At 40.0% G+C, this 13,444-nt stretch overlaps 1 protein-coding gene across 1 annotated transcript in view; it reads right to left on the reverse strand.

The window, feature by feature from the left end:
* Positions 1-10,859: 10,859 nt before the first annotated feature.
* Positions 10,860-13,444, reverse strand: part of LOC109898341 (integrin alpha-5-like) — a 58,182-nt gene continuing 55,597 nt past the window's right edge. The window contains exon 30 of the mRNA XM_020493323.2: positions 10,860-13,068. Within this exon, the coding sequence (XP_020348912.1) occupies positions 12,985-13,068 (84 nt within the window). The 3' untranslated portion in view covers positions 10,860-12,984. The remainder of the gene's footprint in view (positions 13,069-13,444) is intronic.

Here is a 13,444-nt window from a genome sequence, read left to right on the forward strand (position 1 = left end):
CAACTTGCCAAAACTATAGTTTGTTAACAAGAAACTTTTGGAGTGGTTGAAAATTGAGTTTTAATGACTCCAACATAAGTGTATGTAAACCTACAACTGTATTGGTCATATTGGTCATGGCTCCCGAATGGCACGCAATGGGATTGCCTTTCATTTCTCCAGCTGTATCCACTGAAATAGTGGTGGGCGTGAGGTTCAAGGCACGAGGGCAGGGGGCACAGGATGTGCCGCAGAAGGTGGAGGAAGGGGGAGGGTGGGACCAACACTTTAAGGGGCATTGCACTAATAATGGCGCTGATTAGGGAAATGTTCCCGCTGTTCTTAGTGCCAGTCTGCTCGTTCAATCTAAAACAATGTAACAAATAATGGCGTGAAAAATGCCCCTTAGATATGAATTTGAAAGGTAGATATTATTAAATATTAAAGCATTAGACCTCTCACTTAAGGCGTCACTCAAATGTTACACTTAAATCCGAACTGAATTTTACGAAAAATACATGAAAAGCACACATTTTGTAAATCCCAAACTCTAAAAGTAATTGGAAAGGTAGATACAAATGATTTGTGACATGGTGGTTACAATAAAAAATGTAAATAAGATGCTGTGTTTTTATTTACAGTAGTGATGGACAGCTGGTGGCAATTTGAAAACAGGTTTTCAGTCACTTGTAGCCATATTAGCAGGAAAATAGACTCTTTATAGCCTGGCTACTATAGATGTGAAAGTCACACCTTACCAGTACTCCTCACCCTGCCCCAAACTCCACCCTTAATACAGTTACCATTCAAAAACAAGCTTTTTATCTAAAAACAAATGACATTGCGACTAAAGCGAACAGACGACATGGACATTGTTTTCATCAAGCCAGCTTCTTTCTATGGTGCTACCTGTTCCAGGGTTAGGACCATAACCACGAGAGGACTTGAAAATGAGCCGGAGCTGAGAGGATCATCAAAACTAAAGGTATCTTAGTTTGTACATTTTCTTGAAAAAAATATGTATATAGCCTATCAATGTGTAGGCATACTGCAATATAATTGATAATTAAATAAAGGTTCAATAAAAAATAAAAATGATTGCGTACTAAAGATGTGAATGTGTGTTTGCAGACCATACAACCATGCCAACAACCATTCGTGGAGATCAGTGGACAAAGGGCTGGATAACGGGCCGCACCGAAAAAAACGCATGGTTGCCAAGAAAGCGATTCGTTTTGCTAGATTCTTAGATTCTTAAAACAGCTTTTGTGTGTTGGAGTCACTTTTAATTCTTAATTGATCTACCGTTTCTATCATAGGCCACTGTAATCGATGGGGGCTCAGGGCTGTACCATTCTGCTCATCTGATGAAGGTGCACATGGATCAGATTCAAACTTTGAAGACTGAGATTGAGTCATTGAAGGCAGACCAGCAGTAAGAGAAACATTATCTGAGGGCATAGATATGGGTGACAGCTGATTCATTGGTCCAGAGCCAGGCTGCATTGGCGAAGAGTCAGGCAGAGAATGATGCGTTGAAGAGGGCGAGGAATGAGATGGAGTCACAATCCATGCCAGACACACCTGTGAGCTCTGGAACTCCACCTCCGACAGGCATAGTCAACATACCTGACAGGTTCATCAGGCTACAGTACTAAGTACCATTACAGGCTATTAGCAGGACCATATACCTTTACAAACGCCTCTCTGTATTTTGAAACTTTGTGGATGGGGCCTCCCGAGTGGTGCAGTGCAAAATTGCATTGCTACCGATGCAGGTTCAATACCTGTGCTGGCTGCCACTGGGAGACCCATGAGGTAATTTTGGGTTTTAATTTAGAATCCTCCAATCCTCTATATGTAATTATTGGCAGAGTGTCACATAATATTTTTTGATATACTGTAGGCAACATGAGTCTCACTAGTTTTGAATAATGTGCTGTTAGAAGCAATAGCCTACAACTCTTTTAGAACCATTTAAAGCTGCTCTGAGACAAGCATGGAGACTGGTCTTGATAAATCAATTAGATTTTTATTTTAACTGAATCTCCATTTGGGTAATGTTTAGACTACAATTATACAATTAGGGTGTAGAAATGTTATGATCTTAGTGTAACCTTTATTTGACTAGGCAAATCAGTTAAGAACTCTTTTCTCCCCATCGGAGAATTGAATCCCGGTCTCCCACGTGCCCACACGACACAGAGATTCTTTAGCTGAATAGCCCAGTACTCTAGTGTACTCCCACCATCACGTTGTACAGCTCCATATTTTCCATTCCATCCTAATTTATTTAAAAAGCATATTGAAGGTAGAAGCAATATAATTTTAAGCAATAACTATTTCAGCATCGTTTTGCACTGCTATAACACAAGCATGGGGATTGGTCTTGATAAATCAATGAGATTTTTATTTTCACAATCTCTGTATGGGTATTGGTTACACTACAATTAGGGTGTGGAAATGTTATGCCCCTTAGATGTTAATTTAGAATCATACAATACTCTTATGCTCTTAGTAATGTAGCCTACTCCCGACCGTCACATTGTACAGCTCCATATTTTCCGTTCCATCCTAACGTAAACTCTGAGGGTTTCGTTTAAAAAAAAACTTGGTATAGACACACCATAATATTAATCTAATTAATTAAGCTACATTTCTTAAAATCAATCCCATATACTATGTTCTTACAAAAAAGTTGTTTTTAATTCTCTAGTGATGCCAATATTGAAAACTATCAAATGTTTCTCAAAGATGCACTCTGGTGGTCAAACTAGCAATAACTTGCATTAATGGTAAAAATGGCTGACAATTAAATAACGTGCCATAGAATTCTGCAGCCGCCTGCAAGGTGTGCAGCAGTATGACCACTGTAGTATGAAATAATTATTTTAAAGTGTTACTGCAGCATGCTGTTTTTCTGTTTGACAATAAATCAGTTAACGGTGTGTCAATGAAAATATTATATTGAGTAGAATGTACTATAGCCACCAACCCATATATTTCAGCAATGCAGCACCATCATTTCAAATGGTAGGACATAGGGACTCTTTCCATGTGTCCTATTGAAGCTTACTGGCTGATGAGGGAGATAACGTTGCATGCCTATTTACAGCAGCATATGATTTGATAAAGTTGTTTATAAGCCTCTAAGATAGGCCGCAGGAACAATGTTGATATAGGTTATGAGCAGTGAGCCTATTACTTGAGTGTGAATTGGTCTGAACCACTTTAGTAGGCCTAGAGATTTTATTTTGAGTAATGAGAAAACCATACTAAAAAGTGATGGGAATATTGCATTTTGAAAAGCAAATACTTACATTGAATATGCAGGCAAATTCTGACCTCAGTTGACCTGCGTGAAAGGTGCCATGAATAATTAGGTAGGGCGTTTGAAGGGTCTGATACAGTGTTGCACTAATTAGGCTGTGCAGGGCTCCTGTTACTTTCCCCAGATGAAATTGCATGCTTATGTTAGACAGTCAAGATACGGTAAGTAGCCTACAAGCAATGTGAAAAAAGGATGAAACCTGCCTTCACAGCAGCATAAACCACTATAGTCCCCTTTCCATTTTATTACTACTAGAACCTACAGCCTACATTAGGGCAAAATGTTTCATCGATTTGTAAAGGGGAACAACTTATGATAGATTATTATATTGCCGACTGACCTTCAAAAAGGTTACGTAATATAGGGCCACACCTCATCTTTAACTGTGATGAGATTGGGTTCGGGGACAAGTCCAGGGAGCGGGTGCTGGTGCAGAAGGGCAGAAAGCATGTTAATCAGCAACAGAACACCACCAAGGAGAACATTGTGCATGCATGCATGAGAGCAGCAGGTGAGAGTATCCCCCCGTTTATCATCTTCCCCCACTGCCTTCCCAGTACTGCCTACTCCCTGGATGGACCCAAGGACACCCCTAATGGAGTCTCCCCCAAGGGCTACATGGACTAGGAGCTCTTCATGAAGTGGCTAGCCTTCTTTGTGAAGCATGGCCCTGCTGAGAGGCTCCTCCTCCTCATAATGGATAGGAATGAAACGCATGCATACAGAGTGTTGGTCAGGTTCTGCCAGGAGAACACCAGCACACTGGACATCAGTGTCTTTGGCCCCCTGAAGTCGATCTTCACCACTAATGCGGCACACCTGGGCCCGGTGCGAGGGGATGTTGTCATATGCAAGAAACACTTCCCTGCCATGCTGCACCAGGTCTACCCCAAAGCGGTGAGCAGTGAAAACATCAAGGGTGGGTTCAGGAAGGCCCCCACCACTTCCCTCATAGCCCACGACTACCGAAGCCCTCACAGCAGCGACCCCGGCAGCTCCTACAGCAGCCTCCACCGCAGTGAATACCACGACCCCCACCGCACTCCCCATAGCAGAGACCACCACAGTTCCAGCAGCAGCAAACCCATCCCCTGTGTGCTGTCCCACCTGCAAACAGGTCACCCCAACCAAAACCCTGGTGGCTGCAGGAATGTCCAGATGCCTACCGCGAGGTGCAGACTTCCCCTGCCAGCTCGGGTCATCACCGCTGACGACTTCAATGAAATGCTCATCCAGCAGGACCAGGAGAAATAGGACAAGGAGGAGGCAAAGCAGAGGAGGCAGGAGGAACTGCGCAGGAAGAGGGAGGATCTGCAGAGGAAGAAGGAGGAGTTTCCTTTGATGAGGACAACATTGACAAGTGGGTGCAGAGTTCTGCCAGCTCTGGTTCCCCACACACACACATGGAACATTTTGAAAAAGGTTTTGTAAATAGGTTTTTGTACAACCAGTATGTTTTTATGCACCTATCAGGTATTCTAATAGATTAAATTTTTATTCCAATCACTTATTTATATAATCTTTTTTTTAAATACAATCAGTTTTTTGGGAGGCATTGGATCAGGGTTCTCATCGTGCCTCCTGTCAGTACCTGTTTATAGGGAAGCCAATGGTACAAAAACATTCCAAAAACGTTTGCGGTTTGGTGACATGCTGTAAAAGGTCACCGAATTGGCTGTGCACTTTGGGCTTTTAGGGAGTCCCTGTTCATTTTCTTCACAAAGCAGAAAGAGAGGCACGCAGGAATGTCGCATCTCATTTTGGTTTAGAGCATGTCATTCACAAACAAGTTTAATAGGTAGCACATGTGAGAATTTAGGTCATGCATTATTGCACACATGAGATTTCACACTTCAATTACTGAACAAACAGCACATGTAAATACCAGGTGATGAGTTTGCTTGTGTAAATGCAGGTCAGAGGTTGGCGCAGTGGTATTTTTTTTGCAATTCATTATTGCCCTCTCCTACACCCAGGTTCTGTCATCTCAGGTTGTAAATTCCTGGAGGAGACTCTCTCCTCCTGGCCATGCGGTATAGAGGGAGAGAGTTTCACAGTAGAACAAAGGAACTTATTCTACATCTCAGAACTTGAGAACTGAACAATATCCATGTTTTGAAGAATGTGTAAACGGTCGGTGGAGAAGCCAGCTACGACCCAGTCCGTTTTTGTTTCTTGTTTGTGACCTCATGAAAGACAATACAGCCACATTACCATAAATCTGTTTATACAGGTGCCTCCGTTATGAGTTTTGCGTCTAATTATTGTATAAAATTAATGAGTAAAGATGAAACTATTTGTGAAATGATTTACTTTAATTTTGTAGATTACTAGTAGCTAACTTATGCTACTCATCTTAAATGAGCTAGCTAGCTAGTATAAGGAATTCCATTACAAGCACAGAGAAGTGATTTGATTTGACAGAGCAACGCTGTTTGTTTCTCTACAAGGCTTTCATTTTAATAGTAATATATCATTTTTTTCCCCCTTCAACAGACAGATGCACAGCCTTTGGCAGGAAAAAAACTTGATGGTTGTTTGGGAGAGTAAAAGTCTCCCATTCAGTGGTGTTCCTTTTCAAGTTGTGTGCACGAAGACATATGAATGCAGCAGGGGAAAGACAGACAAACAAAAGCCAAAGAAATACGATGCTGAAATGAACGAGGCTGTAAGTTCAAAGACGGATCACTGTAATTTATACCATACACTTTGACAACATTTTTACAAGTTCTAACTAACAATGGAATGTTCTTAAACAAATTTTACAAAATTTGAGGATGACATTAAACAGGTGACGCAACTGTGTGGTTACTAAAGATCCCATGTGGGGTGCTTATATTTGTCCTGTTTTCACTGTATGTGTATATCAAACAGTAGTCATATCATGTAATACTGTGTCTAAAAGTACCATAATTGTAAAGTGTATGAAGAATGTACTGTATATGTAACAAAATCTGTAAAAAAAAAAAAATAATACATTTTAAAACATCTATTAAAAAAAGTGACTTTTGTCCTCCGAAGAGGGGGGAGGATGGAGCATTAAAAGAAATACAAATAAAGAGTATGTAAGTGAAGTTAGGGTGGTGTGTTTCCCCTTACAATGGAAAGAGCTTTAGGTGTCTAGGAAAGCGCCATGTAAGTCCAATCTATTATCAACATGAAATGTTTTGCCATCTTCCATAGCTTGAAGACCATGCCTTTGTACAGAGATGGAAACTGGTACAAATGACCAGTTAAGTTAAATGACTATAGTAAGTGCCTAGGTGCCAAATAAATTGATAGGGTTGAAGTTTGATCTTAAATTAGTCAATTCAAAAAATTGACACTTCTGTGAACATGTCTGAAGCTTCGTTTTACTTGTGGATTTTGAAAATAAAAATATAAATTCAAGATGTGTCAATTTGTTTGTCTACATGCCATTTTAAAAACCGATGCAGATATTAAAGTAAACACATGTTGGGTTAAGACAAGTAACTATGAGTAAGGGCAAAATGATAATAGGTTTGCAAGTTGAGTTTGAAAAACACATCCGATTGTTTTTCAAACTCAACTTGAGTTACATTTACAACGGTTGGTTTGACTATATCTAATAAATAACCAAATCACTGATGGATCAATAGATAAAAGAATGCATGTCTCTTCGTCTGCCCCTGCAAGACAGTTGGCATACGTGTCGTCATAGTCCCCTCATCCGATTGGTCGAGTAGGCGGGCCTTTTGACTTTGTGGCTGTGGTAACTAGTGACAACACTGTTTTGACCTTTGACCAGGTAAAATTTCACCAACCTGATTCAGGTTGTAATTGAGACTGATCTGAGGGCAAAATGGGTGGGGGTGGGGTAAGTGGGTTCGTAATGGTATAGTCAGTCTATAATGGTACAGTTGCTCAAATACTAGATTGTTGAACACAATACATGTATTATTGAAACCTTGCACCAAACAACCACACTGTTTTGGGGGGGTTTCAGTGGATGTACTGTAAAATTCAGCATCAAAACACCCAAAAATATTTTCGGCAGACTCTCATACAATCAAATGGTTTAGAAATGCAAATGGTTTCTAGACTAAATATTGATTGGTGATCATTTTAAATCGATAAAGCCTATTATTGTAGGCTCTTTAAATATACATTTCCATTGATTAAGATACAGGCCCATTGTGAGATTATAAATGATGTTACAATCAAAATGTTTAGGGCTATGTAAATTATATCAGAGGTAACATGATGGCCTTCATCTCTGGTATTTGGATCTCCTGCTTGTCAAGACACTGCCTTAGTCCATTCAGACAGTCAGGACTTGACAGTTGAGTAAGACTTAACATGGACTTAAGTCAATAGAACATGGACTTAAGTAAAACACCTATATTTTTTCAACACTTGTTTTTTTACAGATTAGATGTCACGCCTTGGTCTTAGTATTTTGTGTTTTCTTTAATTATTTGTTCAGGCCAGGGTGTGACATGGGTTTGTGTGTTGTGTTTCGTATTGGGGTTTGTAGTATTTGGGATCGCGGCTGATTAGGGGTGTTGTATAGGCTTGGCTGCCTGAGGCGGTTCTCAATCAGCAGTCAGGTGCTTCTCGTTGCCTCTGATTGGGAACCGTATTTAGGTAGCCTGAGTTCGCTTTGTCTTTCGTGGGTGATTGTTCCTGTCTCTGTGTAGTGTTCACCAGATAGGCTGTATTAGGTTTCACGTTCCGTTTGTTGTTTTCGTATTTATTTATTTAGTTATTTCATGTATCGCCGTTTTCTTTATTAAAGATCATGATTAACCACCACGCTGCATTTCGGTCCGACTCTCTCTCAACAAACGAAGAACGCCGTTACATTAGAACAGAGAAGGAGTGAAAGTGGGACAGGTGAAGCAGGAAATGAACCCCCGACTTCTGGGGTAGTAAGATGGCAAAATTATTTGGAAAGTTCCCCATTCAACCACACAACCATGTACCATGTGAGGAACTTGTGAATCTCATTGATATAAATCCTGGGCCCCCATATCAGAAGATGTATGTTTAGATTAAAGACAAAATGTGTACTGGGTTTGCCCAGTCTAGGGCATGGAGGTGGAGATAGCGAATATGTGGCAGGTGTGCCGTCTAGCAAACTCTATGGACAAGTATAAAAACAGGCACGTTTATGGGTGCTTCCCTCAATTCAGGTCCTTCTTGAACTCAGAGAGGTGAAGTAAAGAAGTAAACAGAAAAGCAATTCACTCAACAAGAACATTGGTTTTGTGTAGCATTTCGGACATTAATGGCCGCTACATGCTAATAGTCCAGGTCAAGCAGCAATTTTTATTAATTGATCAGTTTTGTTTATGCTACATGTAGTTAATTGACACGTTGTTGCTGCGCCTTTCTTGTATTTGTTTTTTATGCAAATTAAGACCGGCTCTGTAGTTTATACTGCTGGCTTGTTTGCCTACTAGCTTTATATATAGCTTTGGCATACCATGCCACATGTTATTGCATAGCTCTCAAACTCTAGGCTGCATTCTGCCTTCTCCATACAGTTTTCAGCAGTTTGCGTCACCCGTGACTGGCTCATGTGAACTACAATCCCGACTCTGTGTTTTAACGTTTAGAAACGGCAATAATCATCGCTTTTGATTCGGCTTTTGAAACATATGGCCCTTATCATTCATCAGTGAGAAAGAAATCCTTCAAATAAAATAAAGACAATTACACAAAAAAAAGTATGATTCTTAATGACTGTACAACTGGAAATGATCACCAATATTTTCAGAAAACCAGATATGGTACTTTGATTCAATTGAATCAAATTTATAAAGCCCTTTTTACATCAGCAGTTATCACAGAGTGCTTATACGGAAACCGGGCCTAAATCCCCAGAGAGCAAGCAACGCAGGTGTAGAAGAACGGTGGCTAGGAACAACTCCCTAGAAAGGCAGGAACCTAGGAAGAAACCTAGAAAGGAAAGGGTGGCCAGTCTTCTTCTAGCTGTGCCAGTGGAGATTATAGTACATGGTCATTAAGGGCAGATCGTTCAAGATGTTCAAACGTTCATAGAAGACCAGCAGGGTCAAATAATAATCACAGTGGTTATAGAGGGTGCAACAGCACCTCAGGATTAAATACATTTACCAACAAAGGTAGTTTGTACAGAAATATGTCATTTATGTGAGTGTTCACACCTCTCAGTCAATACTTTGTATAAGCACCTTTAGCGGCGATTACAGCTTTGAGTCGTCTTTGGTATGTGTATCAGTTTTGCACATGTGGATTTGGGGATTTTCTCCCTTGCAGACCTTCCCACGCTCTGTTAAGTTAGATGGGGAACGGCGGTGAACAATAATCTTTCCACAGATTTTCAATTGGGATTCAAGGCTACTCAAGGACTTTCACATTCTTGTTCTGAAGCGATTCCAGTGTTGATTTGGCTGTATGCTTGTGGTAATTGTCCTGCTGGAATGTAAATCTTCGCCCCAGTCTGATGCAGGATCTCATCAAGGATTTGCTTGTATTTGGCTCCATTCATTGTTCCCTCTATCCTTACCAGTCTCACAGTTCCTGCTGCTGAAAACATCCCCATAGCATAATCCTGCCTCCACCATGCTTCACGGTAGGGATGGTGTTTGACGGGTGATGACATGTGCCTGGAGTCTATCAAGTGCCTTTTTCTAGTAATGGCCTCTGTCTGGCCACTCCCATAAAGCCCAGATTGATGAAGTGCTATAGAGACTGTTGTCCTTCTGGCAGGTTCTCCCATCTCATTGTAGGAACTCTGGTCACCTCCCTGACCAAGGTCCTTCTTGCCCTGTTGCTCAGTTTGATCAGACGTCTAGGTACTTCCATATTCCATATCTTCCATATCTTGGAGATCTACGGACAGTTCCTTGGACTTCATGGTATAGTTTCTACTCTGACATGCACTGTCAACTGGGACCTTAAATAGACCAGTGTGTTTCTTTCTAAATCATGTCCAAACTATTGAATTGGCCTCAGGTGGACTCCAATCAACTTGTAGCGACGTCTCAAGGACGATCAAAGGAAATTGGATGCACCTGAGCTCAATTTGGAGTGTCATAGCAAAGGGGTGTGAATACGTATGTAAATGACATATTTCTGTATTTAATTTAATACATTTTACTTTGTCATTGTGGGGTATAGTGTGTAGATGGGTGAGAAAAAAATAGATTTAATGCATTTTGAATTCAGCCTGTAACACAACAAAATGTGAAATAAGTCTGAATACTTTCAGAAGGCACTGTACTTTTACTGTGGTTAATTGTCATCCGCTCTTGTTCCCTCTGATCGTGAGAAATGAAGCAAGGTGCCACACCATATATTCTGAGTTGGCTGGAGGGAGTTTCCAACATTGTTAAATCCTTGACGGGGAGAACGGTAGAGAATCGGAACACAGAAACCATGGAAACACAGGTACCACCCTTCACCCAGAAGTATGCACTTCTTGCCTCCCCCTCAATGCAATTAAAGGCACACTAATAAGTATGGTGAATAACACCAGTGTTCTTGCTTTCAGAAGGAAGCACATTAAATATTAGCATTAATCTTCTCAAAAGTACTTGGATAAGGTTATATGAAATGGTACATTTATTTTGAATCAACTTATGAAAAAGATATGACAACTCCCAATATGGGAGAGAATAGTTTTACAAAAAAACATATTTCCACTGCATTTTACATAGTCTTCATAAAATTATAAGTGTACAACTTTGAAACTTACACCCCCCCCCCCCAAAAAAAAACCTAACAAAACATTTCCTTAAGTATGACCAAGTTCCTTTTGTTGAATGCACAAAAAAATTGGTTATAAATAGTGGTTAGTGGATGTGAGGTTATATCTATCATTCAACTGTAATAAGTATCTAAAAACTGCTCTAGCAGTGTATTTACAAATGTGGTCAAGTTGCACAGTAACATAATGCATCAGGAAGTGCATGACAAATGTAATATATATATATATATACAGGCATATATATATATATATATATATATATATATATATATATCAGCAACAAGGCCATTTTCATTTTCTCAACAACATCAAAAAGTCTCCAGCTAACAAGCTTTTATTGGACAACTGGTGGCTATGAGACAGCACACCACTGTCGGCAAGCTGATATTGCACCCGTGTTGACAGATATGGTGGTATATCGCCAGCAGCCCAGCAACGCAATGACCAACTGACGGTCAACATGAAACTGTTAGCATTGTCAGCTGCCGCCGACTTTGTTGATGGTGGGCCACCATAAGCTTGCCATCAGGGTCAGGCATGGCCTGTTTGAGCCAAAGTAAGGCAACTCGGAGTAGCAAACTCTCTTTCAATGTGTGGTCCATCCATACGTCGGGAGGATAGAGGGAGTTTTGTGACATTAGGAAAACATTTACCTTGACTGATACCATGTGTTATTTTCTGCTCCTAGCATTTGGAGGTCTTTGGCCGTTACCGTTGTGCTGCACACTGATAACACACTTTCAATAACACACTTTCTTCAACATTCTCTCCTCATTTACCGGTAGGTAGGTAAAATGTCTACCGCTGTACATATAATTCTTAAGCAGTTGTGTAAAGTACTTAAGTAAAAAATACTTTAAATGATTGCTTAAGTATGATTTTGGGGTATCTGTACTTTTCTTTACTATTTACATTTTTGACAACTTTTACCTTTACTCCACTACATTCCGAAAGAAAATTATGTACTTTTTAGGCCATACATTTTTCCTGACACCCAATAGTACTTGTTACATTTCAAATGCTTAGCAGGACAGGAAAATGGTCCAATTCACACACTCATCAAGAGAAAATCCCTGGTCATCCATACTGCCTCTGATCTGGCCGACTCACAAAAAAAAAATGCTTTGTTTGTAAATGATTGTCTAAGTGTTGGAGTGTGCCCCTGCCTATCCTTAAATAAAATAAACTAGAAAATTGTGGCGTCTGGTTTGCTTAGGAGTGTGAAACCAAATATTTTAGACCGTTTACTCAAATAGCGTTTAATTGGGTGACTTTCACTTTTACTAGAGTCATTTTCTGTTATGGTACAGTATCTTTACTTTTACTCAATTATGACAATTGTGTATATAGTTGTGTGTATACACATAGATTCCATTTGGGATTACTGATCCATAGTATTATTTGGGTTATTAACTAGATTCATTCTGCCATTCGTGATTTCTTGTTTCAAGTTAATAAAAGAAAACGAATTGTACTTGTTTGAAATTTTTGCTGCACTGTTAGGAGCTAGTCACACAAGCATTTCGATGCACCCACTATAACATCTGCCAAACTGTGTACATGACCAATAAACTTTGATTTGATTTAGGTAAAGATGTATTTGGTGAATAAAACAATTGAATGAATGCTCCATTGCCCCATCCAGTGTTGCTACTTTGATGGAGATTTTCCCAAAGCAAAAAGCAGGATTTTAAAGACATTATTGTCCATTCAACCGTGCCAGGTTAGCTCTGTTGTAGTTTGAGCCAGACATCTCATTTTGTGTTTGCCTGCTTGAGCATTTCAGTATGTAGTACCAGGCTGAATACCAGTGAGGTCCAAGTAGTACTCATCCTACTGATATTAGTTGAAGACTGCCCTTCATGCATGAGTATTCTGTAGTTCATTTGGAGATACAAGTTCAGGCCAACGCAACGACTTTCCAGTTTTCGAACCGACGTCTGGGATGGTCCACCATTTAGGCCTCAGAAGAAGCCTGGGGTTTGAGTTGAGCTTTCTCCATGGCTGTACCATAGGGATTGGATCTTTTGAAGAAGCCCATCTGGAAGGATGGAAAGAGAAAGGAGACTAATTACAATTTCAAAGGCACTAATTACATGAATAGCCCTCATAGATGTCACAGTACCAGTTCAGTTACTTGGCATTTCATCGTTATGTGCTAACAACATAGACTTTCAAGACTACATTTTGAACACTTCTAATCTTGATCTTATTTGATAGTTTTTAGATATTTTTTAAGAATGATATGCTTCTCCCTAACTGACAAAACCGGTTGCAATGATATCATGATGACCTCTTATGGGACTTCATGGTCAGGTTGTATACTGGTGCAAAATTATTTTCTATATGTATTTTTAGCAACCAGAAACAGATTGTAATAGTATGACGTCTATCCTATGACAACATCTTTATCTGGT

The sequence above is a fragment of the Oncorhynchus kisutch genome, linkage group LG1 (genome assembly GCF_002021735.2).
Source record: "Oncorhynchus kisutch isolate 150728-3 linkage group LG1, Okis_V2, whole genome shotgun sequence".
Lineage (NCBI taxonomy): Eukaryota > Metazoa > Chordata > Actinopteri > Salmoniformes > Salmonidae > Oncorhynchus > Oncorhynchus kisutch.